This window comes from Eleutherodactylus coqui, chromosome 9, assembly GCF_035609145.1.
Source record: "Eleutherodactylus coqui strain aEleCoq1 chromosome 9, aEleCoq1.hap1, whole genome shotgun sequence".
Lineage (NCBI taxonomy): Eukaryota > Metazoa > Chordata > Amphibia > Anura > Eleutherodactylidae > Eleutherodactylus > Eleutherodactylus coqui.
Window position 1 is genome coordinate 100128990 of NC_089845.1, and position 27934 is coordinate 100156923.

The 27934-nt window shown below is 45.5% G+C and overlaps 1 protein-coding gene across 9 annotated transcripts in view; it reads left to right on the top strand.

Annotated features, from left to right (window-relative positions):
* The window catches only part of PARP10 (poly(ADP-ribose) polymerase family member 10), a 67485-nt gene that overhangs the window by 33591 nt on the left and 5960 nt on the right, over window positions 1–27934 (top strand). For 2 of the 9 annotated variants that reach the window (XM_066578118.1, XM_066578117.1), the window contains exons 2-5: window positions 22152–22303; window positions 24956–25195; window positions 25272–25505; window positions 25940–26478. In XM_066578118.1, coding sequence (XP_066434215.1) covers window positions 22153–22303; window positions 24956–25195; window positions 25272–25505; window positions 25940–26478 — 1164 coding nt within the window. In that variant the 5' untranslated portion in view covers window position 22152. Of the gene's footprint in view, window positions 1–14955; window positions 15094–15296; window positions 15333–18774; window positions 18869–20659; window positions 20712–22148; window positions 22304–24955; window positions 25196–25271; window positions 25506–25939; window positions 26479–27934 lie in introns of those variants that run through there. The other 7 variants (XM_066578110.1, XM_066578111.1, XM_066578113.1 and 4 more) reach the window with 7 other exon arrangements.

The window sequence follows — 27934 nt, forward strand, 5'->3', positions numbered from 1 at the left end:
AGGAGCCGCAGACTGTGTAACGTACCTCAGGTTCCTGGGAACGGTCCAGGCCTGCCAAAACTTTACTTGATAAACGTGATACAAAGCACAAATGCAAAAGACGGTTGTGCAGGCAAAATAGCAGATTTGAGGTCAGGGAGGAAACAAAGGATGACACCGCTCCTGCAGTCTCCGTTAACTGACAGGAACCGCTCCTGGTGGGGAACTCTCTAGACGAGGATAGGGGAAGGGTCACTCCACAGACACTCTTGAAGTACAGTACCTCTGCACAATGATCTTGGCCTTTTCTGGACACGCTCACTCTCAAACTCTCTTACTTCTCTTGCTCTTTATTGGCCCCTGGCATTAGGGTCCTCAGGATACCTTTCTTTCTCTTCCATTCTTTACCATATGAGGGTTGAAGTTACCCCCATGTGGCCGTCGCTCTCTCTGGAACCCAGAAGAACAGAAATCTCGAGACTCCTCACTCACTCATACTTATAATCTCTCACATACCATGTGACAGGACATTAATTGATAAATTTGCAGCACAGATGACAAATGGGAAAAGTTTAAAAACATCCTAATTACCTCATGTGAGCAATTCATACCCTTTAAAAACAAAAGAACTACAAGTAGAAGGAAACCAATGTGGCTCGACAAGAGAGTAAGGGGGGCAATAAACAAAAAAAGAAAGCGTTTAAACTGGTAAAACAAGAAGGCAGCGAAGAAGTGCTAAAATCATACAGGGAAAAAAAACAAAATATGTAAAGAAAAGATTAAAATCGCTAAGGAGGACTGATTGCCAAAGTGAGCAAAAACAACCCTAAACTATTCTTCAATTATATTAACAGTAAAAGGATTTGCACTGGGAGCACTGGCCCTTTAACAAATAATACAGGAGAAATCATAGAAGACGATGGGGGGTGGGGGGAAGGCAAATCTATTAAATAGTTTCTTTTCAAGTGTATTTATGAACAAAAAAGAAATGTCACTTGAGAATGCAGGTGAATAAAACGCCCCCCCCCCCCCCTGCAAAACATTACATGCCTAACACAGGAGGAAGTGCAGAGCCGGTTAAAGAGGATTAAAATCGATAAATTGCCGGGCCCTGATGGAATACACCCAAGGGTTCTAAGGGAACTAAGTATGTGATAGCTAGACCGCTATTTTTAATATTTATGGATACGTTCAGGTTGTACCATTGGATTGGTGCATTGCCAATATGGTTCCAATTCACAAAAAGGGGTCCAAAAGAGAGTCTGGTAACTACAGGCCGGTAAGTCTCACTTCTATAGCTGGAAAAATATTCAAGGGGTTTCTGAGAGACGCCATCCTAGAATATCTCAAGGAGAACAACAAAATGACTCATCAGCATGGGTTCATGAGGGGTTCATCATGTCAGACCAATCTGATCAGCTTCTACGATGAAGTAAGTTCTAGGCTGGACCTGGGAGAGTCTATTGATCTCGTGTATCTGGACTTCTCTAAAGCATTTGACACCGTGCCGCATAATAGGTTGATATACAAAATGAGACCGCTCAAATTGGGTGAAATCGTGTGTATCTGGGTAAAGAACTGGCTCAGAGATAGAAAGCAGAGGGTGGTAATAAATGGTTTGTACTCTGATTGGGCCACCGTCGCTAGTGGGGTGCCACAGGGTTCAGTATTGGGCCCCATCCTTTTCAATATATTTATAAATGACCTGATAGAGGGGCTGCACAGTAAAATATCAATATTTGCAGATGACACAAAATTATACAATATAGTCAATGCAACGGAGGATAATGTGCGGCTACAAAAGGACCTAGATAAGCTGGGGGCTTGGGCAGAAAAATGACAAATGAAGTTCAATGTTGATAAATGTAAGGTTATGCACATGGGCAGGAGGAACGGATGTCACCAATATACACTAAATGGGGTACAGCTTGGGAAAAGTGATATGGAAAAAGACCTGGGGGTACTAGTGGACTGTAGATTTAACTAGAGCAACGATTTCCAGTCAGCTGCTGCAAAAGCAAATAAAGTTTTGGGGTGCTATATAAGGTATAGGGGCGAGGGACGAGAACATTATTTTTTTACTATATGAGGCACTTGTCAGGCCCCACATGGAATACTGCGTACAGTTCTGGACACCGGTTCTCAGGAAGGATGTTGCAGCGCTTGAGGGGGTACAAAAAAGGGCAACTAAGTTAATACATGGAATGAAGGGACTGGAATACCCAGAGAGGCTATCAAAATTTGGATTATTTTCCATGGAAAAAAGACGCCTAAGGGGCGAGCAAATAACTATGTATAAATACATGAGGGGACAATACAAGGATCTCTCCCATGATCTGTTTATACCCAGGACTACAACGGTAACAAGAGGGCATCCGCTACATCTAGAAGAAAGCAGGTTTCATCACCAACACAGAAGGGGGTTCTTTACTGTAAGAGCAGTGAGACTGTGGAACTCTCTGCCTGAGGATGTGGTGATGGCAAAATCCATAGAGGAGTTTAAGAGGGGACTAGATGTCTTTCTAGATCGCTATGATATTACAGGATATAGACATTAGGTGACCAGCGGGTTGTTGATCCAGGTCTACAGACAGGTAGGAACTATCAGAGGTTGATCCAGGGATTATTCTGACTGTCATTACGGAGTCTGGAAAGGGCTAATTGGCTTCTGCCTCTTGTGGGTGGTGGTGGTGGGGGGAGTTGCCTTCCTCTGGATCAACAAGAAAGTTGAAACAGGCTGAACTAGATGGTCATTGTCTTCATTCAGCCTAACATGCTATGTTACAGTCTCCCAGTCTCATGCAAACATTAACCTCTCACTTGCTGTAGCTGTGCAATACACATAACAAAATGACAACTCTGCACAGCGCATCTACAAAAGACATTACATGTATGACATTTATGGAGGGGCCAGGAATATACGTTCTGGCCCACTACACTTGCATGCAGAAGGAGGGCTATTGTTCGGTCGTTGGAGCAATTCTGAGAGTCGCCCTTCTTTGGTAGAGGGGTGAAGACAGATCTTTTCCAGTCCTGTGGCCATTGTGTGGATGCCTTTACTGCCTGGCACATCGCTGTGATGGTTTTCACTGGTACTGGCAGCAATAGCTCTGCTGGTATGTTATCTATGCTTGTTGACTTGGAGCCTCCGTTATGCAGTCAGAAGTGGCTGTGATAATGAAACAACTAGCCAAAAATACAGCGCCAGTCATAGATAACATACCAGCAGAGCTATTGCTGCCAGTAATACCAATAGTATTACATTCTACCACGATCTGACAGGCAATCTAGCAAGCTACACCACAGGCATGATTTGATAGGCAATCTGCAATGGCAGCCCTGGAGCATCCAGAAAACCCCCGACTGCTATGACAACTAAACGGCACCCTGCGAATTCATCGCGAGGGGGCGTTCGAGATCCTTGAACTCTGATCAGGGCATTTAAATACTAGTGTCAGAATTGATTGTGGCATTTAAAAGGTTAACAGCCACGATCAGCAGGAGTGCTGATTGCAGCTGTTGCCAGTGGTAGTCAGCTGTAAGAAACAGCTGGCACACTCATTGTATGGAATGGGATCGGATTCTGATCCCCTGCCATACAAACCGCGAATCTCCATGGCATTACTGTACATCCTGTTGCGTTTAGCTTGCTGTTAGGCCTCCTTCACACGGGTGATATCGCATCACTGTGAGAAAATCGCAGCGATATCGCATCGCTGCACCGTATGATATCGCTGCGATTTTCTCACAGCGATACCATGATTTTGTAGCGCTACAAAGTCGCATGTGACGCTACAAAATCACGTGACCTTGTAGCATCTGCTACTGTCAAAGTTACATTGCATCGCATGCAAACCGCGTTTTCGTGCACTGCGATGCAGCAGAGAGGAAGGCTCCATAGAGAAACATGGGCTACAAAACCTAGCGTGTCGCAGGCATATCGCCGGACCTGCGAGGTTTGTGTGTCATTTTGTAGCATGCTACAAAACATCTCATGTGTGAAGGAACCCATAGGAAACCATGGGCTTCTCATACATGCGATTTGTAGCATCGTAGCAACGCTACAAAATCACGCGACTTTGTCGCCCGTGTGAAGGAGGCCTAACACTAAAGGAAAACGCAGGTGGAGCTCTGCTAAGAGCGGACGGTACTATTATAGTGATGCAATCAGCGTTTCTCCACCTGTGTTTTGCAGGGCAGAAATACTGCATGCAATGTCAGCGCTGGCCGGGTGACAGGATGGTGTCTTTAATAATAGAGAAAAGAGCGATACCAGAAAGAAGAGGGATGTTAAATATTGTAGTGACTTCTAGATGAAGTAGGATGAATCCATATATGGAGAGTTACACATCTAGAGCAGCAGTGTTACTCTTGAGTCTCGGCTTTACACCATTCCTTGTCACATGTAGACCTGTCACTTTTGAACCAGCTTGTGCTGCCATATGTAACATAGATGGAATATACGCCCCGATAGCCCGCTCATTGGTTTCCCATGCTGTTGCTCTCGTGGTTTGTCACTATTTCTCTCCGGCGCTGCGTGGGTTGGAAACTCAATTTCTTTTAGTTGAAAATAGTTGACAGAACTGATATCCGTGAGCAACTGCGGGAACTCTTCCAAATCAATGCAGGCACGGCTGAGTTGTGTGGGATACGATGACGGCTTTTCTTCGGGGAGCTTAACTAGCATAAAAACCCTGTGCCAAGCAGCTGGGTAATCAGTTCAAGAAAAGACTGATAGATGAACAGACGCCCGTATCTAGTTCTGACATTATTATAGATAAATAATAGAACCCATATTTAAACGTATATTTTCAAGTGCATTTCGGTCACACACACAAAAAAAAATAGAACATGTTCTATTTTTCTGTGTATTAGAGCACCAAAGGTCCCCATAAAAGTCAATGACAGGGGGGGCACAAATGCGCGAGCAATACGCAATAATTACTGCTGAATTGCGCTGGAAAAATGAACACATCTGGAACTCATTATCCATTTCAATTGGTGTGTCTTTTTTTTGCCATGTGCAAATGAACGTGCCTTCCAGGGACAAAAAGCATAGTACATTTGATGCACGCAAAAAAAAGTATTATTCGTTCTGTGAAACTGTGGCGCTCAGGTACATGCAAATACACATATGCTCATGTGAAGTTGGCCTTATGGTGCTTTCACATGGGACAGCATATTCCACAACAATGTTGCAGAATATGCCTTCCTCAAATTCTGAACCAAAATGCGCAGGGGAATAGAACATACTGTGTATTTTTTTGCGCAACGAAATTGCGCACGCAAAGTATGCACTTGTGAATGAACCCATTAAAATCAATGGGTTCTATTCACTAAGAATTGGGTGCGTAAATACATGCACAAATACGCCCATGTGAAGGTTATGTTACACCAAGTCCAAGTTCTTTTGGGATTGTTGAATTTTGCGTGCAAGGTTATTCCCAGGGACCGGGGTTCTTTGGCGACAGTGGAAGTAAAAGAATTACATCATTTTGTATGGATAACCTGGGCCATACGGGCAGATCTGGCCTTGGGTTTTTTTTGCCTTCCTCTGGATCAACACAGTAGGATAGACAGGCTGGACTAGATGGACAATGTCTTCATTCGGCCTTACATACTATGTTACTATGTTTGGAAGATTTTTCTCCAGACATTCAACGGCTAGGTTATGTGTCAGAAGGAAGAGGTGTCCAATCGAGAAATCAATCTTTTTTCGGATGCTGCGGGTGCGATTGGTTTCAAGGTCATTTTGGGAAATCATTGGTGCAGGTTTCCCCGGCCAAGGTCTTGGAAAAACAAGAATATTGCGTTGTTAGAAATGTATCCAGTTGTAGTGGCAATGGAGGTATAGGGTCCCTGTTTGGTGGGCCGGAGGATATGCTTTTGGTCAGACAATGAGACGGTGGTACAGGTGATCAGTAAGCAATCAGCTTTTTTGCCGCTGGTTCCGGCAATGTTAACGTGCCGTTTCGGGCTAAACATGTCCCTGGTTGCCAAAATGGATTGGCTGATGCTTTTTCTTGTTTCCACATGAAGAGTTTCAGGGAGCTACACCCGACATCGGATGTTGAGGGAGTTTGTTGCCCTTTTTTCCTTGTGGGAAATAGTAGATGAGAACTGCTGAAGTATGTCCGGTCATCGGTATGCGGCTATTCCTCTTGACTGTGCTGCTGCTTGAATCCCCTGTGCTGCAACGTTATCTCGTGTACCAGACCCCGGCCGTCTCCTTGACCACGTTTCCCGCCAGCGGCAGTTACAATAGGTGACTCCATTCCAGCGCCAGACTCGTGACACTACCTATGGGTTGCGCTGAAGAAAATAGGATTTGGGCCTAAGTTTATTAACCCCTTAGTGACCACTCCATAGTGTTTTTACATTCTGCTTAGCTGGATTTTAATCCCCAAGGCCATAAAAACACGCTGCCTCTAGGAATTAAAGCCCTGCAGGCTGTGGACGTGACAGCTCCATGCTGTCAGTTACCCGACATCCTAGAGCTGTCATAGGGGACCCTGGGAAGCCCTCCCTGGTCACACGATCGCTGGTATCCACCAGATACCGGTGATCGCATTAAAGTCAATATAAAGTGTAAAAAAAAGTAAAGTTTCAGCTCCCCTTATGGATCGGATCCGTAAGGGTAGCTGAGGATACTCACCCCCGTCCCCCCCAATGTCCCGCGGCGTTTCGGTCCTCCAGGACCTGACACTGGCATCTGCGCATGCGCGCCAGACATCATTGCGTCACACACACAGAGCTGGCAGCCCGGGAAATTTAAAAACTCCCTGCACCCGGCTAGTATGAGTAGCCGAGAGCAGGGAGCTGTCACCAGGAGCCGCTGTATGTTGGTTCCCGGTCACGTGTGTGCTGTTATCCAATGGATAACAGCGATCTTGAAAAAGTTAAAAGAAAAAAAAGTTTGTTTCATCTCCCCTCATGGAGCATTTTGTAAGTCTCCTGAATGGTTAAAAAAAACCAAACGTTTTTCAAATGTGCGTCCAGAATAAAGTCAACAGATGGAAATAAATATCTTATCAAGAATTTGTGCAGTTTGTTTGCACATATTTGAGATATTGCAATTGAAAATTTAAAAAAATTACAATTTTTTTCAAAATGTTCCCAATTTTGGTGCTTTTAATAAATATACACAAATTCTATCGGTCTATTTTTACCACCTAAATGAAATACAATATGTGGCGAAAAAACAATGTCAGAATCAATTAGATATGCAAAACCTTTACGGAGTTATTATATGTTAAATAGAGATGAGCGAGCATACTCGCTAAGGCAGACAACTCGAGCGAATAGTGCCTTATGCGAGCACCTGCCCGCTCGTCTCAAAAGATTCAGGTGCCGACGGGGAGCGGCGGAGGAGAGCAGGGAGGAACGGGGGAAGGGGGGGGGAGATCTCTCTCACTCTCTCCCCCCGCTCCCCCCTGCTCACTCCCGCAACTCACCTCTCTCCCCCGCCGGCACCCGAATCTTTAGAGACAAGCGGGCAGGTACTCACATAAGGCACTACTCGCTCGAGTAGTTTGCCTTAGCGAATACGCTCGCTCATCTCTAATGTTAAAGTGACACATGTCAGATTTCCAAAATTTGGCCTGGTCATTAAAGCTCAAACGGGCTTCGTCCTTAAGTGGTTAAGGATCAAGTACAGTATTTTTTAACCCAAATATAGGGAGATCTCTAGGAGATCCCTTGTAGCTCCGCCTCCCTCTCTCTTCTCGGTATGGGGGATTCCTTCAGCCCCGCAGGGATGCGAGGTTGTTTCCTTTTGAAAATGCCTCGCATCCAGGGGGTTTCAGAAGGACTGCGAGGGCGATATCGGGCCGTGAATCACGGCCAAATATCGCCATCACCAGTGTGCAGGAGCCCTAAGTGTATGTTCACACGACAGGATTCACTACAGAATTTTCAGCGTAAGTTCCGCCTCTAAAAACTGATTAAAAATCCATGGCTGCTCCTGCAGTTTTTGGCACGGATTTAGCCTTGTCAAGGGGCAAAATCAGTGTTTGGAATTCCAATGTGGAAACAAGTGTTTCTGTGTCAAGAAGTGCCATGTTATTTCTTGACATGGATATGCGATTTTCCGTTTTTGAATAACGTACACAGACTCTGCCCACTGACAGAGCTAAAACCAGTGCGCACCTAAAACTGCGCCAGAAAGCCGTGGATTTTGGTGTGGGTTTTTAGAGGCGGAGTTCATGTGGAAAAGTCCTCAGTGAATTTCGCTGTCTGAACATATATTCACACTGAGAAATTTTGACACAGAATCTACACCTGTGCCCCATTACTTTTAGGCCTTCTGTTAGGACCGGCGGCTCTCGGGGTCTCCGTGACCGCACCATCGGCCCTATCACCTGAGCTGATCGGGTGCGGCGCAGGGGAGCCCCGGTCTTGGTGACCTCCCCTGGCCGTTGGGGTCCCGAACAATGGCGCATGCTCCAGTGCTCAGGGGGCGGCACCTGGCTAATCGAGTTGCTGGGGATGCAGTGGATGACGTGTCCGTTGCCATGACATCCTGATTAGCATGTTCTGCACTTGCTGCTGGATGTCTGGGTCTCCGCACTCGCTGCCTTATGTCTGGGTCTGGCTGCTGGCAGGCCCCCACCCCAATTAGCTGCTGGGGCGGGAGTTCTGACAGCATTTAAACGTGCCTGTTTCCTTCCAGCATTGCCAGTATATGTTTGTCTCCAGGCTACACCTGCATATTTGGATTGCGCTCCCGGCTCTTGACCCTCGGACTTCGAACCTGACCTTGCTTTGCCTGACCCCTTTGTACCGTGTACCCTCCTGTTGCCGACTCGGAATGTCTGACTCTCCTCTGTGTTCCTTTGTTTCCAGTGTTTGTCTGTATCGGTCCCTGTGCCCCGCTTCTCTAGTAAGTGTAGGGACTGTCACCCAGTTGTAGTAGTGAGTTGTGGGTTGTTTTCAGGGACTCTCGTACCCAGATCCCTGACACCTCCCTCACACAGGCGTGTTTGTACAGCGTTTAGCACTGCATTTTCAGCGCTGCGCTAAACGCTGTACAGCGCTCCCATTAATTTCAATGGGGCTGCTCGCACATGGCTGAAAATGCAGTGTTTCCAATGCTGCGTTTTGAAAGCGTTGCATGTTCTATTCTTGGCCGTTTTCAACTGTGTCTCTCCCATTGAAATTAATGGGCTGCGTTTGCTGAAAACGCGGCACAACTTTGTACTGCGTTTTAATAGCGTTAAACGCAGCTTGCTTTGCCAGCAAGTCTGAAAAAAAGTTTCCAGCTTCCTTGGCTATGTTTTCAGCTGTGTTGAAAACACAGCCAAAACACTGTCAAAACGCATGCCAACGTTGCTGAAAACACAGTAAACTCAGCGTTGAAAACGCTGTGTTTTTGCAAACGCCTATGTGAGGGAGGGCAATTTGCACCACAATGTATACAGCTTAAACAATCACGAATGACAAGTGACTTTTTTTTTTCTTTCGCATTCACACTGAACAATTATCGCTCAAATTTTTATTTAAGCAACAGCTACGTGTAAATGGGCCTTTGAAGCCCTTTTACACACAACAATTAGCGCTCAAAATTTGTTCAAACTATAGCATATGAGTGATAATCATTGCGTGTAAATGCTGCCATCGTTCATTATTTGGCTGAATGATGATTTTAAGGTGAGCTTAAAATCCATCGTTTAGCTGGAGAGAAGATAACACAGACCGCACCTTTTACACGCAAATGAGGCTAATAAAGTGTTAATGGACATTAGTGTCCATTAACACTTATATCTCCCTTATATGCAAATAAGGGAGATGGAATAATACTTCCACAGTACCACCTATTGGAAGGCAGCATTGCTTGAAGCCACAGTTGGACTCTTTATACAAGCCTTGTAACAATGGCTGGGAATTAGAAGCAAAGCCAAACTCCATGTACACACAGCTGTTTCAGGATATTTTCTCTTCATCAGTGTACAATAGGAGTCTGGCTTTGCTAGTGAGAGGCCTGGGATGGCGGTCAGAAACACTATCTTTTCTCCTTAGGGAGAGCACCTAGACGATGAGAGAGGAGACTCAATAGGTGGTACAGTGGAGATATTATTCCATCCCCATTATTTGCATATTACCCAGAGGAACATGAATGGCCTTTTGCGTCTCCTCACTCACCGTCTATGTGCGCTTCCTAAGGAGAATAGATAGCGTTTCTGTAGTTGTGAATACACAATGCTTTACGTAACCCCAGAGGAAGAAATCCAGCAGAGTAAAGGCCCATTTAAATGGGACAAATATCGGCCAAATGATGCCCGACACTCGGCCCTGTGTGTACTCGCTTATGTGCTGTTACACAGGAGTGAGTATCGCTGGCTCGCTCACAGAGCGGCCAGCAGGGGTCGGGCAGCTGGAGGAGATTTCTCTCCGCGCTCTTCCCCCGCCCCTTTCAATTCAATTAACACAGCGGCTGTTCAATACAGAACAGCTGCTGTTTAGATTGAACAATCATTGTTCAGGATTTTATGCAGCTTGCATCTTGCCGCAGAAAAGAAACAGCATAAAAAGCAAACAAAAAGTCGTATGCATCACTAAATAGTACTGATAAAAGCCGAATTCGTCCTTCAAAAAAACTAAAACTGAAACAGCACAGTTAGAAGAAAAAAAATGTTGGGAGTCTTTGAATAGGATAATACAAAAGGATACATCTGTTTAATCCCTTCTCTCCATATGACGTAAGGGTACGTCCTGGAGGCGGGGTACTTTCTGCAACTGGACGTACCCTTACGTCATGTGGATAGCGCAAGATAAGAAGCGATCTCGCGCTATCCAGCAGCGGGAGCCGGCTGTCACTGATAGCCGGCCTCCTGCTGCAACAGCAGGGGTGCATCGGAGATGCACTCCCCTCTGTTAAACCCTTCCCTGCCGCGATCTATGTAGTATGATGTGATATAGTCAGAGAGCCCGGCTGGTTGCCATGGCAACAGGATGCCAGATACCGGCGTCCTGTATTGCCATTGCCTATGATCGCTCTAATAAGCAATAAGGCATTGCAGGAGAAAAGTCCTAACCCACTTGGCAATGCCTTATCATAGCGATCAGAGCTGGTATGGTGTAAGTCCCTCAGAGGGACACGAATGGTGTAAAAAAAAACCCCATCAAAATAATGTACAATAAATGGAAGGAAAAAAAAAAGTAAAAAAACACCTTTTTTGGGGCTTTTTCTCATATTAGCGTAACCCCCCCCCCCCCCCCCCCCATCCCACATATTTGGTATCGTCGTGTCTGCAACGGCACGTACAATAAGTTGCACACGTTTTTTATCCTGCACGGCATAAAGTGAAAAAAAAAACTCCTTTAAAAAACTGAGACAAAATGCAAATTTTTTGCATTTTATCTCCCACAAAACACAATAAAGCCCCCTGCATACGGGCAGAAATTCCATGCTGGGATTTCCCGCAGAATTTCCACCCGTGGAAGCTGTTCTAGGATTGCGTTAGAAAACGCAATCCTAGGCAGACGGCCACGATTTGTCCGCGTGAAATCATGAATCGCTGCATGTTGTATTTCTGTGCGGATCTCGCAGAGCCCCGCACAAAAATGTCATTTCCCGGCCGCCGATTCCGCTCTGCGCATGCAGCGGCTGGCTGCACCTGGCACATCAAAGAGCCAGAGCCGCGGGAGAGATGAGTGCCGCGCTGGTCCCTGCAGGGGCTCAGGTCGGGTCCTGTTGCGAGAATTCTTGCAGCGGGATCTGACCCGGCCGTCTGCAGGCGGCCTAAAAGTGATCAAAAAAGCCATATGTACCCCAAAATGGTACCAATAAAAACTACAGCTTGTTTTGCAAAATATAAGCCCTCACAGGGCTCTGTCCATGGAAAAATAAAAAAGTTATAGGACTTTGAATGCAGCGATTTAAAAAAAAAAAAAAAAAAAAAAAAAAAAATTCCAAAAAAGGGGTTTTATTGCACATAAGTGAAAAAAACTAAAAAAAAAAAAAAAGAATTTTGACATCCTTGTAATCGTACCGGCCCGCAAAAAAATAGATTGTGTCATTTATGCTGCATAATTAACGCTTTAAAAAAAAAATCTATGGCCAAATTGATTTGTTTTCACTCTTTGTGATCATAAAAAAAAATAATAAAAGTTTTACAATATAGTCTATGTATCCAAAAATGCCACCGATAAAAACTACAGTTCGCCACGTAAACACAAGCCCTTATACAGCTGTGTCAACGGAAAAATAAAAAAGTTATGGCTTTTGAACAATGGAGATTAAAATCCGTCAAAAATCGTTGTGTACTTAAACCTAAAATAGGCCATGTCCTTAAGGGGTTAAAAAATGTGTGAAAATTAGCAAGATATTAAAAAAACTATATAAATTAGGTATTGATGTAATCGTACTGACCAGCAGAACTCATTGAACCTATTATTTATACCACTGGGCGAACACTATTTAAAAAAAACACATGCCAAAATTGCAGACCTTGTTAATCTTGCCTCTAGAAAAAAAATGTTAATATAAATGCGATAAATGAAGACTAGAGCTCATCCCGCAAAAAGCAAGCCCTCATAGAGCTCCGTTTATGGAAAAATGAAAACGTTAAGGCCTCATGCCAAAGGCCGTGACAGATTCCACCTGCAAAATATTGCAGCAGAATCAGACCTGGCGCCCCCTATAGTCACCTGTCCGGATCCGCTGCGAGTGTCTCACCCGATGCGCATGCACAGTGCAGCACATGATGCACCAGCGCTGGGCTGTGATGCGGATTCTCGCTGTACTTCTGCAGTGCTCACTGCAGAAGTATCGCGGAACGGACGGCTTCCATTGACTGCAATGAAGGCCATTCGTGCGATTTTTATTTTTTTTGCACAGAATAGAACATGCTGCAATTCTCCCCTGCGAGTGGAAAATCGTAGTTGATTTCTGCTCGTGGTAAGGGGAGAATCGTATTACACAGGACGGACATTGCTGCGGAATTCGCGGCGGATGTCTGACCATGAATTCCGCAGCACTAATCCGTCTGTGGGCATTCAGCTTAAGGCCTCCTTCCCACGAACAGATTTCCGCCGCATAATTCACGGCGGAAATCCGCTGCGTTGCCCGCAGCTATTAGGTTCTATTGAACCTAATAGCACAATGCTCACGGTGCGGAATTCCACCGCGGAATTCCGCACCGTGAAATCTCCCGTCCTCACCCGCGGCATGCTCTATTTGCCGCGGGTGTACGTGTGGACGGCTTCCATTGCAGTCAATGGAAGCCGTCCGTTCACGCTATCTTCCGCTGTAGCACAGCGGAAGATAGCGTGAAAACGCTTCCCCGCCCACCGCGTGTCACATGACGCGGCGGAGGTGGGCGGTGAAGCGTCATGCGGGAGCGAGGACACCGGATCCGCAGGTAAGTTTGGGGTCTCCTGGGGGCGCCGTGACGGGCTCCGCCGCGGAATTTCGCGGCGGAGCCCGTCACGGCCGTGTGCAGCCGGCCTAAGGCTCTTGGAATATGGAAATAAAAAAACAAATCTTAAAAAAAAGCGTCTTTAGTGTATAACATAACAAGACTGTATAAACGTAGTATTGCCAGAATCCTGCTGACCAGAGAATAATATTATCACTTTATTTATTCTGCATGCCGAAAGCCGTAAAAATGAAGTACAAAAAACACAATGGTGAAATTTCCTCTCGTCACCCACCCTTCCCCACCCAAAAAGTAACGAGTTATACAAGATATTATATGTACCTCAAAATGATATCATTAAAAAATACAATTTGTCCCGCAAAATACAGGCCCTCATATGGCCATGTCGTCGGAAAAATTAAAAAGTTATGGTTCTAGGAATGCGTCCATGAACAAAAATGAAACATTGGTTGGTCATTAGGGCATAAAATGGGCCAGTCACTAAGGGGTTAATCTCCTCTGCCATATTGTTACCAAATACAAGCTACACCCCCAATCACTATTAATGTTGCAATAGCTATAAACCGTACGTACAACGCCACCGGTGCTGCGCTAAATATGCAGCATATATATACACAATAACGTGCAGATAACATACTTATCCACCTGCAGGTAAAAACAGAAACCAAAACATGGCGGCATGCGCTTCTTCTCACTGGTGTCCGCCCTCGCCTGGAATTACACAGTAGGCTGGTAACTTTAAGATGCTTTTAAACAATCGTTAAAAAAAAAATAGTTCAAACGAGCGAAAGTAAACTATAATTATTATAAACGCAGCCAACGACTGAATAACGAATGATAAGCATTCACTTTTCGTTTGTCATTCATTCCATGCAGCATAAGGGCTGTTTCACACCGGCACTGTCCGCCCGCAGTGTAGCTGCGTGCATGGCTTGCGGCTACACTACTCTAAAGATCGCGTGTTCTATCTTTGTTAATTGCATGAATACCGCGCATCTAACAATCATCCATGTGAACGCTTCCATTTGAACCCATTGGTTTCTATAGCAGCGTGTTCTGTGCGCCGCTCTCATGCGGGCTTCTTCACGTGGGTGTGATTTAGTCCCGTGATCATCACAGCCGCATTCCAACGGCGGTATTCTCGCCCGTTAATAGTGCGGGCGAGAACAGACCAGACTTGCCATATCTTTCACGCATGTAGTTAATACCACAGGGCAGCACCTATCTTCCCGCTGTTTTATTCAAACTTGCGCTCTATGGCACTGAGTTTGAATACACCGGAAAAAATCCCAACCTGTTCATGTGCAACTATGCTCTGTAGCCGTGAGCGTAGTAGTGCTTGCGGCCGTGTAAAGAAGCCCCCATACAGAGAATGTGAAAGACTGAAGGAGCCAATGATGTGTCTGTGGCACAGACAGGCGTCACGAGAGCCAACACTGACGTCACTCGCTCGTTCCAACACAGAATCGACTTGTCTAAAAGGACCCTTACGGAGTGAGTGGGTTATCATGTTCCCCTCAGACTGCTCCCTCCACCCACCTCTCCTGGATACGCCTCCTACTCCTCTCTCCCTCCTCTTCACTCTTCTTCCACCTCCTCCTCCCTCTCCTGCTCCTCCTTCTTCCCCCTCCTATCACATTTTTACTTTCATTTCTCCTTCATGTGATTTCTCTTCTTGCTATTTTGGTCATTTCCTCCCAGACCCCTCAGACATGAACTCTAGGACCATCGAGAGGTAAGCTCAGGAGCCCCCTGTACAGGGGAGGACTCGGGTCAGTGGAGTAAATATGTCATATGTTCTAGTATAATTGAGGGGTGTCCTGCCTGTGTAGGTAACTGTACATTATATTATAGGTCAGGGGTAACATTATAATACAGGTGTGTGGTGTTGGTCAGTATAGAATAACTACGTTATATTATATTACATGTGAGGTGTGCGCAGTCAGTGTGGTGTAACCGTACATTATATTACAGGTGAGGTGCGCGCAGCCAGTGTGGTGTACCCGTACATTATATTATATTGTGTGTGTGTGTGTATGTGTATATATATATATATATATAACACCTTTCTAGTCCAACCACTAGTCCCTGCATATATTGCCCAGTTTCCTTTCAATGTGCGCTGTGGAATTGCCAGTCAGCATGAAACAAACTCCCCACCATCTATGACTTTTTCACTGCTAAATCCCTAAACCTGCTAGCTCTAACAGAAACATGGATACAGCAGTCTGACACGGCCTTCCCTGCTCCTCCCTTGGTCTCTCACAACTCACAGCCTCTCCCACTCACACGGATGGCGATACTCTGGATCTGATTTTCCTCCAACTTTACTAACTCCCCTCTCAGACCAAAACCTCCTCTCCTCTTTCTCTGTCAAGCTTCCTAGTATCTTCTACTTCCTGTACATACAGGAACATTCAGGCCGTTCACACCAAATATTTTGCAGAGTCTCTACAGTCCTCTATTTCTCTCCTCTCCTGCCACAACCTGGCTGCCGCACATTACAATACCACTCTCAAACATGCCCTGGATGAAACGGCGCCCCCTGTAACCCAAGCCATCCAATTTAGACCGTGGTAACCCTGGCTCACGCCTCAAACACGATTTATTCAGTGGTGCTTCAGGTATGCTGATCGGTTATGGAGGAAGTCTCAAAAGTCCGCAGACTTTCTCCACTTTAAATTCATGCTCAGAACATACAACCTCATCCTCCACCATGCGAAACAAGTCTACTTCACCTCTCTCCTCACTATCCCATAACCCTAAAAGACTCTTTGATACTTTCCACTCCCTTCTAGCCCAAAACTGCAGCCCCCTGTGACAGATCTCAGTGCTGAAGAGCTGGCTGCTTACGTCAAAAAGGAAATTGATGACATCTGGCAGGAAATGACCTCCCAATCCCAGACTAGCCATGAATCTAGTCTAGTCAGTACGGCATCTAGCTCCTGTTCATTCTCTGTACTTAGACCAATGAAAGAGGAAGAAGTCTCCAGATTACTCTCCTCTGCTCGCCCCACCAGCTGCGCTAGCGACCCTCTTCCCTCACACCTCCTCTGGTCCTTCTCCCCAGTGGTCATCTCCCACCTCACCACTATATTCAATCTTTCTCTGACCTCTGGCATTTTCCCCTCCTCATTAAAACACACTATCATATCCCCGCTGCTAAAGAAACCGACTCTTCATCATCCTATGCTGCCAACTACTGACCCATCTCCAACCTCCCCTTCATCTCCAAACTAGTAGCCATTTCTCAGAAAACTCTCTTCTTGACCCTCTACAGTCTGGTTTCCGCCCCCTGCACTCAACAGAAACCACCCTGACTAAAGTGTCAAACGACCTCCTGATGGCCAAATCATGGGGCGATTACTCCCTACTGATCCTCCTCGACCTCTCTGCAGCATTTGACACTGTTGACCATAGACTTCTCCTCACTATGCTTCGCTCCATTGGACTAAAGGACGCTACTCTCTCCTGGTTCTCCTCCTACCAATTTGACCGCTCCTTCAGTGTCTGCTTTGCTGGCTCTACCTCCCCTCCTCTTCCCCTTGCTGTTGGGGTCCCCCAGGGCTCAGTTCTCAGCCCCCTCCTCTTCTCCATCTACACATTGGACAGACCATCAGGAGATTTGGCTTTCAGTATCATCTCTATGCTGATGATACCCAGTTATACACCTCCTCCCATGACATCACAGCGCCAGTCTTCCAGAATCCCACCGACTGTCTGTCTGCTGTCTCTAACAATATGTCCTCTCTCTACCTAAAACTGAACCTGTCAAAGACTGACCTTCTCCCGTTTCCGCCCTCTGCTAACCGACCTCATTCTGATATCTCCATCTCAGTGTGTAGCACCACCATAACTCCTAGACAGCGTGCCCGCTGCCTTGGGATCATATTCAACTCCGATTTCTACTTCACCCCCTACATCAAATCTCTTGCCTGAACATGTCAGCTGCACCTCAAGAACATCGGAAGAATACGACCTTTTCTCACCGTGGACCTGCTAAAAGTGCTCACTGTTGCCCTCATCCACTCTCGGCTCAATTATTGCAACTTGCTGCTGATCAGCCTCCCCTGCTCCAGACTCTCCACCCTCCAATCCATCCTGAATGCGGCAGCCAGGCTCATCTTCCCTGTCCAGCCGCTTCTCGTTCGCCTCTACCCTGTGCCAGTGTTAGGGATAAAATCCATGTTACGTTAATATGCTGTGGGGCTCCAAATCAGAGGTGGTTATGGCAGCCACCATGAGAAAGCAATAGACACAGGCATCACGGTCGTGTCTTAGAGCAATCTGAGTTTATTGTATACATTGCCTTATTCTTATACAGAAAATAGTAGGCGTATCAGAGGTTGAACTGCTTTACAGAGGTCGACCTGTTTTACTGGTACATAATTTTGTCTTCTCTATAAACAATGCTTTAGTTGTTTGTATGTAGACATCGTGTCTGGTATCCTGATTATCATCACACTCTACATATTAATCACATGCCCTACCTAGACAGCAGACAATGATCAAAGCATTCCTCACAACCTTTGTAAACAAAAGCTAAACAAGATCTGGGAGACATGATGGACATTTAAGATTACACCTCCACTTCATTTAGCAGAGCTTTTCATAGGACACAGAATAGAGTGTACAATTTAGGCCTACAGCCTCCGGAAACGTATATTACAGATGGATGAAATGTATACATATATAAGTTTTCATGTTCATAACCCTCACACCAGTCACTGCATCGGCTGCCCGTCAAAGACAGAATTCAATTTAAACTCACCACCCTCATCCACAAAGCTCTCCACAGCACCGCCCCGCTCTACATTGCTTCCCTCATCTCAATTCACCACCCAGCCCGTGCCCTCCGCTCTGCTAATGAAATCAGACCAAGTGCCCCTCTAATTTGAACCTCCCATTCCCACTTCCAAGATTTCTCCAGAGCAGCACCAGTCCTCTGGAATGCGCTACCAAAAAAATATCCGGACAATCACTGACACACTAAACTTCAGGTGTGATCTAAAAACGCACATCTTCAGGGAGGCTTACCATATCCCCTGAACCAAACCCCTCTGTACTCTGCCTGATAACATGCTCCCTGTCCTACTGACTGCAGTCCCTGTTAGCTGTAATCAGCTGGCACCTGCAGTCATAGGATTCCGCCACTATATGGCCGGACCATTGTCTGTGTGTATAGCATCCCTCACTCTCCACCTCGCCATACCGTGCACATCTCCAGCCCCTCTACCTTCTGTATCACCCCACTATCTGTAGTATGTAAGTTTGTTGGAGCAGGACCCTCACCCTTACTGTCTCCATCAATTAATTACTTCATGTAACCGGGGTCTTGTTTTACTTCCCCTGTATTGTAAGTGCTGCAGAATATGTTGGCGCTATATAAATAAAGATTATTATTATGATATTACAGGTGAGGTGTGCGCAGTCAGTGTGGTGTAACCGTATATCATATTACAGGTGAGGTGTGCGCAGTCAGTGTGGTGTAACCGTATATCATATTACAGGTGAGGTGTGCGCAGTAAGTGTAGTGTAACCTTACATTATATTATATTACAGGTGAGGTGTGCGCAGTGAGTGTGGTGTAACCGTATATTATATTACAGGTGAGGTGCGCAGTCAGTGTAGAGTTACTGTACATTATATTATATTACAGGTGAGGTGTGCGGAGTCAGTGTAGAGTTACTGTACATTATATTATATTACAGGTGAGGTGTGCGCAGTCAGTGTAGAGTAACTGTATATTATATTATATTACAGGTGAGGTGTGCGCAGTCAGTGTAGAGTAACTATACATTATATTATATTACAGGTGAGGTGTGCGCAGTCAGTGTAGAGCACATGTGTCAAACACAAGGCCCGCTGCCTCATGTTGTTTGGCCCGTGGCGTGCCGACGCCGCTCTCCACTGCAGCGATTACCAGCGGGGGTGCTGCAGCTCCCCGCTGGTAATCGTGCTGTTACCGCTGATCCCAGCGCACACTGACGTCAGTGTGCAGCCAGGATCCTCCTCCCCTGGAGTCCCCTGCTCATCAGTTTCGCAGGAGAGGACTCGGGGAGGAAGCGTGCCGGGCGCGCACACTGACGTCAGAGTGCATCCGGGCTCAGGGCAAGCAGAGAGGGAGCGACGCTGACAGCTAGGAGGAGGTAAGTATATGGGTTGGGGGGGGGGGGGGGGTTGCTTATTACTGGGTGGGGGGCTGCTTATTACTGGGAGGGTGGGCTGCTTATTACTGGGGGGCGGGGGCTGCTTATTACTGGGGGAGGGGGGGGCGGCTGCTTATTACCTGGGGGGGAGGCTGCTTATTACTGGGAAGGGCTGCTTATTACTGGGGGGGCTGCTTATTACTGAGCTGGGGGCTTATTACTGAGGGGGGGCTTATTATTATTACTGAGGGGGGGCTTATTACTAAGGGGGGGCTTATTACTGGGGGGTGGGCTTATAATTATAACGTTGCTATGGGGGTTAATATTACTAATTGGGCCACTTTGGGAGTCGTTATTTTTACTGGGGCCACTATCAGGGTCACAATTAGGGTTCGTTCACACGGTGTAATTGTATTTCGGTCGCACAAATACGTTGCATATTTGCGCAATCGAAAATCGCTTATGCCTGTATATTTGCGTATGTAAAAAGGAAGGCAGGTGGGCCCATTGGAATGGTGCGCAAATATGCAGTAAATAAATGGGTTTCCTGCGCATTCACCACGTATTTCCGCGGCCAATTAACTTCACTGGCCTATCGGGGTGCATAGTATATAACAAAATAGGTCATGCTCTGTGAAAATATACATCATGTGAATGAACTCATTGAAATCAATGGCTTCTATTCACTGCATATGATGTACGCAATTACGCTTGTGTGAACAGGCCCTTACTGTACTGTCTTAGGCCCCCTGCACACGGGCGGAAATTCCGCAGTGGGATTTCCCGCAGAATTTCCGCCCGTGGAAGCTGCCATAGGATTGCGTTAGAAAACGCAATCCTATGCAGACAGCTGCGATTTGTCTGCGCGAAATCTCGCACAGAAAACAAATCGCAGCGTGCTCTATTACTGTGCGGGGCAGCCGGCACATCACAGAGCCAGAGCCGCGGGAGCAGGTGAGTGCCGCGCTGGTTCCTGCAGGGGCTCAGGTCGGGTCCCGCTGCAAGAATTTTCACAGCGGGATCCGACCCGGCCATCTGCAGGCGGCCTTACAATCGGCCCTTTGAAGGTCACCATAAGCCTGATGTGGCCCTCGGTGAAAATGAGTTTGACACCCGTGGTGTAGAGTAACTGTACATTATATTATATTACAGGTGAGGTGTGCGCAGTCAGTGTGGTGTAACCGTACATTATATTATATCACAGGTGAGGTGCGCAGTCAGTGTGGTGTAACCGAACATTATATCATTCACAGCGTGTTACTCACTGGAAATACACATGCGTAATACACAATGACAATACTCCCGTGTGAATGAGCCCTTACGCTTCCCCTTTTACTTCCATAAACACTATGGGTGTGCAAATGCGTAGAAAAATAGAGCATGCTACGTAGGCTCCCTTTTTTTATTTTTTTTATTTTTTTTTTTTTGCACATGAAGAATACGCGCATGTGAACAAACCCATTTAAAGCCATGGCATGCTCAAATACGCCCTTGTGAAAGGCACCTTAATGACGGGCCCCTTTTTTTTCATGTTTATTTTTTCCTGAGGGATGTTTTTTGCAGGACGAGTTGTATTTTTCATTGGTACTGTTTAATGTACCGAGAAATAAAAACATTTCTAAGTGGAGTGAAATGGACAAAACAGCAATTCCGCCATCTTTGACCAGGTCTTGTTTTTACGGTGTACACACTGCGGCAAAATTAACATTATAACTTTATTCTGTACGTCAGTATGGTTACAATACTATATATATATATTTTTTATATATTTTTATTTTTAAATTTTTTTATTTATTTTTATTTATTTATATTTTATTTATTTTTTATTTATTTAATTTTTTTGCTGCATTACTTTTAAAAAAACATCTATTTACAAATAAATGCATTACTTTGAAAGATCAGACTTTTATGGACACCACAATACCCAATATGTTTTTTATTTTTTTTAAATTATAATCGAGAGAGGGTTTTTTAATTTAACTTTTACTTCCTTTTTTTTGTGATCCAATAAAAGTTGTTTTTTTTTTACTCATGTTTACTTTTTTTTTGTCCCCATAGGGAACTTGAACTTGGGATCATTTGATTGCTGGTACAATATAATGTAATACAATAATATTACATTAAACCGCAATATGATAGGCTTTGTTTGATAGGCGATCAGCCATGGCAGCGCTGGGGCTTTCAGGGTACCACGGCAACCCGAATGGCACCTCGCAATCGCATGATAAGGGGGCCATTCGGGCCACCCCTCTACTTTGATCAGGGAATTTAAATGCCACTGTCAGGATTGTTACATGGCATTACATACATGGGTTAACAGCCGCAATCAGGTCTGATTGATGCGGGTGGCGCTGTAAGAACCAGCCAGTAACTGCATTGTATGGACCGGGATCGGCTACTGATCACTCTTCCAACAAACCCCGAATATACAGGACATAACTGCATGTCTTCTGTCGTTAAGGGGTTAAAAGATTAGGGGCAACTGTACATTATATGACAGGTGAGGCGTGTCGGATCAGTGTGGGGTAACTACATTATGTTATATTTCTGTCGAGGGATACTTGTACCTATTGTTTTACGGATGAGGAGTGACTGTATATTATATTGCGAATGGAGGGTCACTACATTATATTGTCTCTTTCAGCATGGAGTTGGAGATTCAGGGTCTGACTGACGACATTGACACAGACTTTCTGATTCTGTACTTGGAGAGTAAGCGGCACTCCGGTGGCGGTCCGGTGTCTTCCTGCTCCCGCACTGGATCCCAAGCAATGGTCACGTTTGAGAACCTCTCTGGTAGGTGTCGACAGATGAGCTGCCTTCTCCTCCTTCGCTGCCATGTCTGTATGGTGCAGAACGTCTTCCCACATGTTGTGTTCCACAGCTTGGCGTGTTTTATGGATACACGTGATGCTGGTGGAGCCAGCCATGTTGCCTACTGGCTCTTTACCAGGGGCAGTGATGGAAGGCGCCTGGTGGGTTCCTTAAGCAGGTCCTCCGTATCACCTGCTCTATCTGCTCCTTCAAGGGCCCCTTCTCATCTGCCTCAGAGAGCAACAGCCTTTCCATGGAGGTCATCGCCTCCTTCGGCAACAGATTGGGCATATGTGATGGATACAAAATATAGGGTACTGGAAAATTCCACAGCAAGTTCTGCAGCATTTCCACATTCAAAACAGAGTCAAAATTTGCACCATGTGTGTGGATTTTGACTCGAAATCGGCTGCGTATCAGAAGATACAGCGCTCCCCTTCAAACTCTTCACGCGGTCATCGCTCCACCAGTGTCCTGTTGTGAGCGCAGTGCCGCTGGTCAGGTGATGCCACTGCCGCATCTGTTTGAGATGCGGAATTGCTGTGAAAATTGCCGTCCATTTTCCCGCTGTAGAAATTCTGCAGCGTCTCCACTACGTTCTGACATACCCACATGGTGGATTATCAAAATAGCGGAAACACTTAAGATTGATAATGCACGTGGACCCTGAAAACCCCGTTTGTTGTTATTATGTAGTGTCTATTCAGTAAAACAGCTGTAGCTCCTCTCTGTATGGCGTTTGGTTGTGCGGATCGTGCAAGATGTCCAACTTTACCAAGTTTCATGGAGGGTGGATTGGTGGTGCCTGTCTCGCTGGAGCATTTGTCAGCAAAACCGCCAGTGTTCACCAAAACATCGCCTGCTTAACGCAATAGTGGCCATGAAACTCAGCCCGATATCGCTCTCATGTGATCTCCCCATGGATGCAAGGTGTTTGTGTCAAAAACGCCTGCCATCACTTCAGTACAGTTGCGATCCTCCATGTTTTCAATGGGAAATCTCACATCGCACGCCGTGCGATTGTTTTTCGGTCCAATTGAATAAAAGGAGCGATGTGTTCCAAGGAAGCGCCCAAAGATAGGACATTCTGTAATATTTGCATTTGTGCATTCTGGCAGCTGATTTCAGAAGATATAGCGCTACCTCTGAAGTTTTCGGCTGTCGGCACATTCTTTCACTTGGTACCCACATCACCTGAACAGCGGCATTGCACTCGTTAGAGGCCACCGGGTGAAGTAGTGCGCTGACAGCCGCAAACTTCGTAGGTAGCGCTGTATCTTCTGAAATCAGCTGCGGGTGTGCAGCTGATCTCGAGTCAAAATCCGCACAAATGGTACGGATTATGACTCTGTTTTGAATGCGGAAATGCTGTGGATTTTCCACTGCAGACATTCCTCGGCATTTCCGACCCATGTAAACATACTCTTAAAGGAAGAGTGACTGCCTAGGACTATACTGACATTTCGACTGATCAGGTCCATCGAATGCTGCAGACATTATTTCCTGATGAAAATGCAATTTTTTAGCATGATGATGCCCCTTATCCATGCAACGCACTATGTCCAGGTGTGGTCTCAGGAGCATGAACATGAGGTTCAGCACAGCCACCAGACCTCAACATCATCGAGAACAAGAGTAAGAACACGTTATTCCCCACCAACATTATCTGAACAGTTATTGCATGACAAGTGGTCTGATCCATTAGACACCATTCAGCGCTTGTATGAGTCCATTCTAAACTGAATTCAGGTTGTATTAACTGCCAAAGACGTCCTACGCGTTAGTAATAAAAAAAAAATCTAGGTGTTTCCATTATTTTGATAAACCTCTGTATTTTCTGATCCTTTATTCCTTGACGTGTTTTTTTAATTTTTTTCTTTTACTTGCCATTGAGGCCATCTGCACACGGAGCGGGTCAGATTCTGCATGCGGGAGCTCGCAGCGGAATCCGGCCCTGTGCCTGGCCAGTATCCACACATACCTGTATTAATCTGTATTGCAGGTGGACCCAGTGGCTCGCTGTTGGACATGCACACAGATGTTGTTTTTCAAAACTCTGTTTTTTCCGCGCTGTTGCTCGGTAATGATGCGGGTACCCGCAGTCAATCCCCAATTGACATTGTGGATAGGCTGTGGGTCACACGTCCGTGCAGTATTTGTACAGGAATAGAACATTCTGCGATTTTTCATTTTTATTTCCGCAAGCAGAAATCGCGATCGCTGTCCGTTTGTGTGAGCGGACATGCAAATGTTCTATTCTTGTAATGGATGTGGAATGCCACAGATCATTAGTGCTGGTGACTATCGCAGATTCCACAAACCAAATCCGGCCGTGTTCCGCTGGCCTAACATTGAGTTGAGGCAGACGTGTAGTTCCCGTGGAGGGGGAGATGATGAAGGGTCAGCAACCTCAGACACCACTAATTTCCTGGGAAAGGCCCTGCAGATAAAAATCTCTTTTCTTTATGGTCCATTTACACGGGACGAGTATCAGGCAAACAATGTCGGACACTCATCCCAGTGATGCTCTGTGTGTTACACAGGAGCGAGTAATGTTGGCATTGTGATGTTGGGTGTTGTAGTCTGCTATGTGTGACAACTGCTCAGTGTTTTGTATGGATGATGTATTTTCAGATGCAGAGAATGTGTTGTCCAAAGAAGAACACCGTGTGAAATCTGTCACTATCCACGTGAGGCGTCCTCCCCCATGGGATCCTGGGAAAGTGGCATTATGTGGTCTTCACCCGGAAACAGAAGAGTCTTTGTTGGAATTATATGTGGAGACAGTAAGTGGTCGAGAAGAATTCTCCATGGTGCGATCTTCAGACCAGAAGATGGTCATCGTCACCTTTCAGGAGTTGCTGAGTAATGAAGGTGAGTGCCGTTCGCTACTGGGATCGCTACTTCATCATCACATCTGCAATGATTTTTTTTTGTCGCTTTTATCTAGAATTTGACCATTTGGAGAAAGCCGTGCAGAAGAGGAAATTGCGTGCGATGTCCCTATCTGTGCAGCGGGTCCGGCTCTGTGCTGACATCTTGGTAGAGAATCTCGGGGGTAGTGTCTCGGCTGAGCTCCTGGAGATGTATTTTGAGAGTCGGCGAAGTGGAGGTGGCAGAGTAAACTTACTGACGATGCTCAGGAACAACTGTGCTGCAGTCGTGTCCTTCTCTGATGTCAGCGGTGAGTGACTGCGCCTCCCAGACAGCTAATTAGATAGTGTCATGTGACTGGTGGTGAAGTCATAGAATGGCAGAATTGGAAGGAACCTTCAGGGTCATCGGGTCCAACCTCCATGTCTGTCCAGCCTCTGTTTGAAGACTTCCATTGAGGGAAAACTCGCCACCTCCCGTGGCAATCTGTTCCACTCATTCATCTCCCTCACTGTCAAAGTCTCTGTTGAACTGCGTTAGGATACCCCAGACTGTGTGCATGGAATAATTAATTACCCCAGATAGGAAAAAGGTTCATTTTAATGCTATTATTGCCCGAGGATTAACAGTTGCAATGGACTGCACAAACGAAGAAAGGGTCGGGCGCACAGTCTCTTACTACTATTGCAGATGCATCTGTGTATATTCGGTACCGTACAATGCTTTATCCTCTATGTATTTCAGTGGCTGCACGGGTTCTGAACAGATCACATTCGCTGCAGAACATCCTGCTAACTGTCTGTCCGTACTACCCTACCCTGATGGGGAGCGCAGATGAGACGGGACCTCCAGAAGAGAAGCACAGTGAGGCAGAGGAGGAAGGTGATAAGGGGGCACAGAACGAAGAGCAACAAGACCTGACAACAGAGAAGATGGAGGTTCAGGACTGGCAGGAGAAAGCACTGGGTAATCCAGTCATAGAGGAGCTGTACGAGGATCAGGTTGGAGACTGTGCAGTGAGTGACCATGAAGAGCAGAACACGATTCCAGCAGAGAGGTCTATGGAGGGGACCTATACAGCTCCTCCACTCGAGTCCTCACAGGACAAGGAGACGAGGAAGAAAACCGAGACTGGTACCGTACCAAGACCAATGCAAGAAACCGAGGTCCTAATGGACTCATCAGAGCTTCGATTCCTACAAGAATATCACCATGAGCTGTTAGCGGGAATGGACCAGGTGACCATCGTCCCACTGGAAGCACAAGAGAAGTGTGGATTCAAAGTGAGTCTGTTGTGGTTATGAGCCCATCCCCAGGTTATTATAGGTGCTGTGTTATTATCCATCTCCCTCCTCCTGTATGATACTTATCCATAGGTTATTACAGCCGCTGTAATATTATACTTCACCAGCGTCCAGTATATTCATCATCTCTGGGTTATTACAGCCGTTGTATTATTATACATCTCCCTCCTCCTGTATATTCATTATCCCCAAGTTGTGATATCCGCTGTATTATTATACTTCTCCAGGCTCCTGTGTGTTCATTATCCCCAGGTTACGATATCTATTATAACTCTATTATTATATTTGCCTCTCCTCTGGTATATTCATTTTTCTCCCAGGTTCTTATAGCCATTGTACAGCCCCAATTCCAAAAAAGTTGGGATGCTGTGTAAAATTTAAATAAATGTAAAGAAAAAAAAAATGCAAATCTCACGTAACCCTATTTTATTCACAATAGAATATAGACCACATATTAGAAGGTGAAAATTAGATATTTTTCCATTCTAAAAAATGAACTCATTTAGAAATTGATGGCAGCAAAACAACAAAAAAAATTGGGACAGGGGTAACAAAAGAATGGGAAAGTAAATGGTACTAATGAAAAGCGGAGGGTCAGTTTTCTACTATGGTAAGTCGAATGACTGTGTATAAAAAGAGCATGTTAGAGAGGCAGAGTCTCTCAGAAACAAAAATGGTCAGAGGTCCACCAATCTGTGAAAAATTACATTCAAAAATTGTGCAACAATTAAAAAAAAAAGTTCCTCAATGTAAAATTGCAAAGACTTTGAATATCCCACCATCTACATTACATGAGATCATTAAAAGATTTAAAGAATCTGGAGAAATTCATGTGCACAAGGGACAAGACCGATGGTCAATATTGGATGTTCGGGATCTACGGGCCCTCAGCCGTCCCTGCATTAAAAACAGGCATCATTCTGTAATGCAAATCACTGCATGGGTTTAGGAATACTTCCAGAAATCATTGTCTGTGAACACAGTTAACCGTGCAATCCACAAATGTGAGTTAACTCCTTGAGTGGCGGGTTTCCTACCACCCTGTCGTGCCCACCAGGGCAGGTTTTTTAAAATGGTCTGATCATTGAATTTCAACTAATTTTGCAGTTGCATCTCAAGAGCCATAACTTTTTCATTTTTCCATTGACATGGCCATATGAGGGCTTGTTTTTTGCGGGACAAGTTGTGATTTTTTTAAACAGGGGGGAGGAAAAAAAGAAATGGGGAAAAAAGAAAAAAAGGGGCCATGTCATTAAGGGGTCAAATAATGCATTAACTTCCTTTTCTGGGTCATTACGACGCATGGATACCACATGTGTGATTGTATTTTTGATTTTTTACAAAGTAAAGGGAGACAAGTGTTTTTATGTTTTTTATAATTTTTTCACTTTTTTTTTACTTTTTTTTTTGTCCCTTTAGGGGACTTCCACAGGGA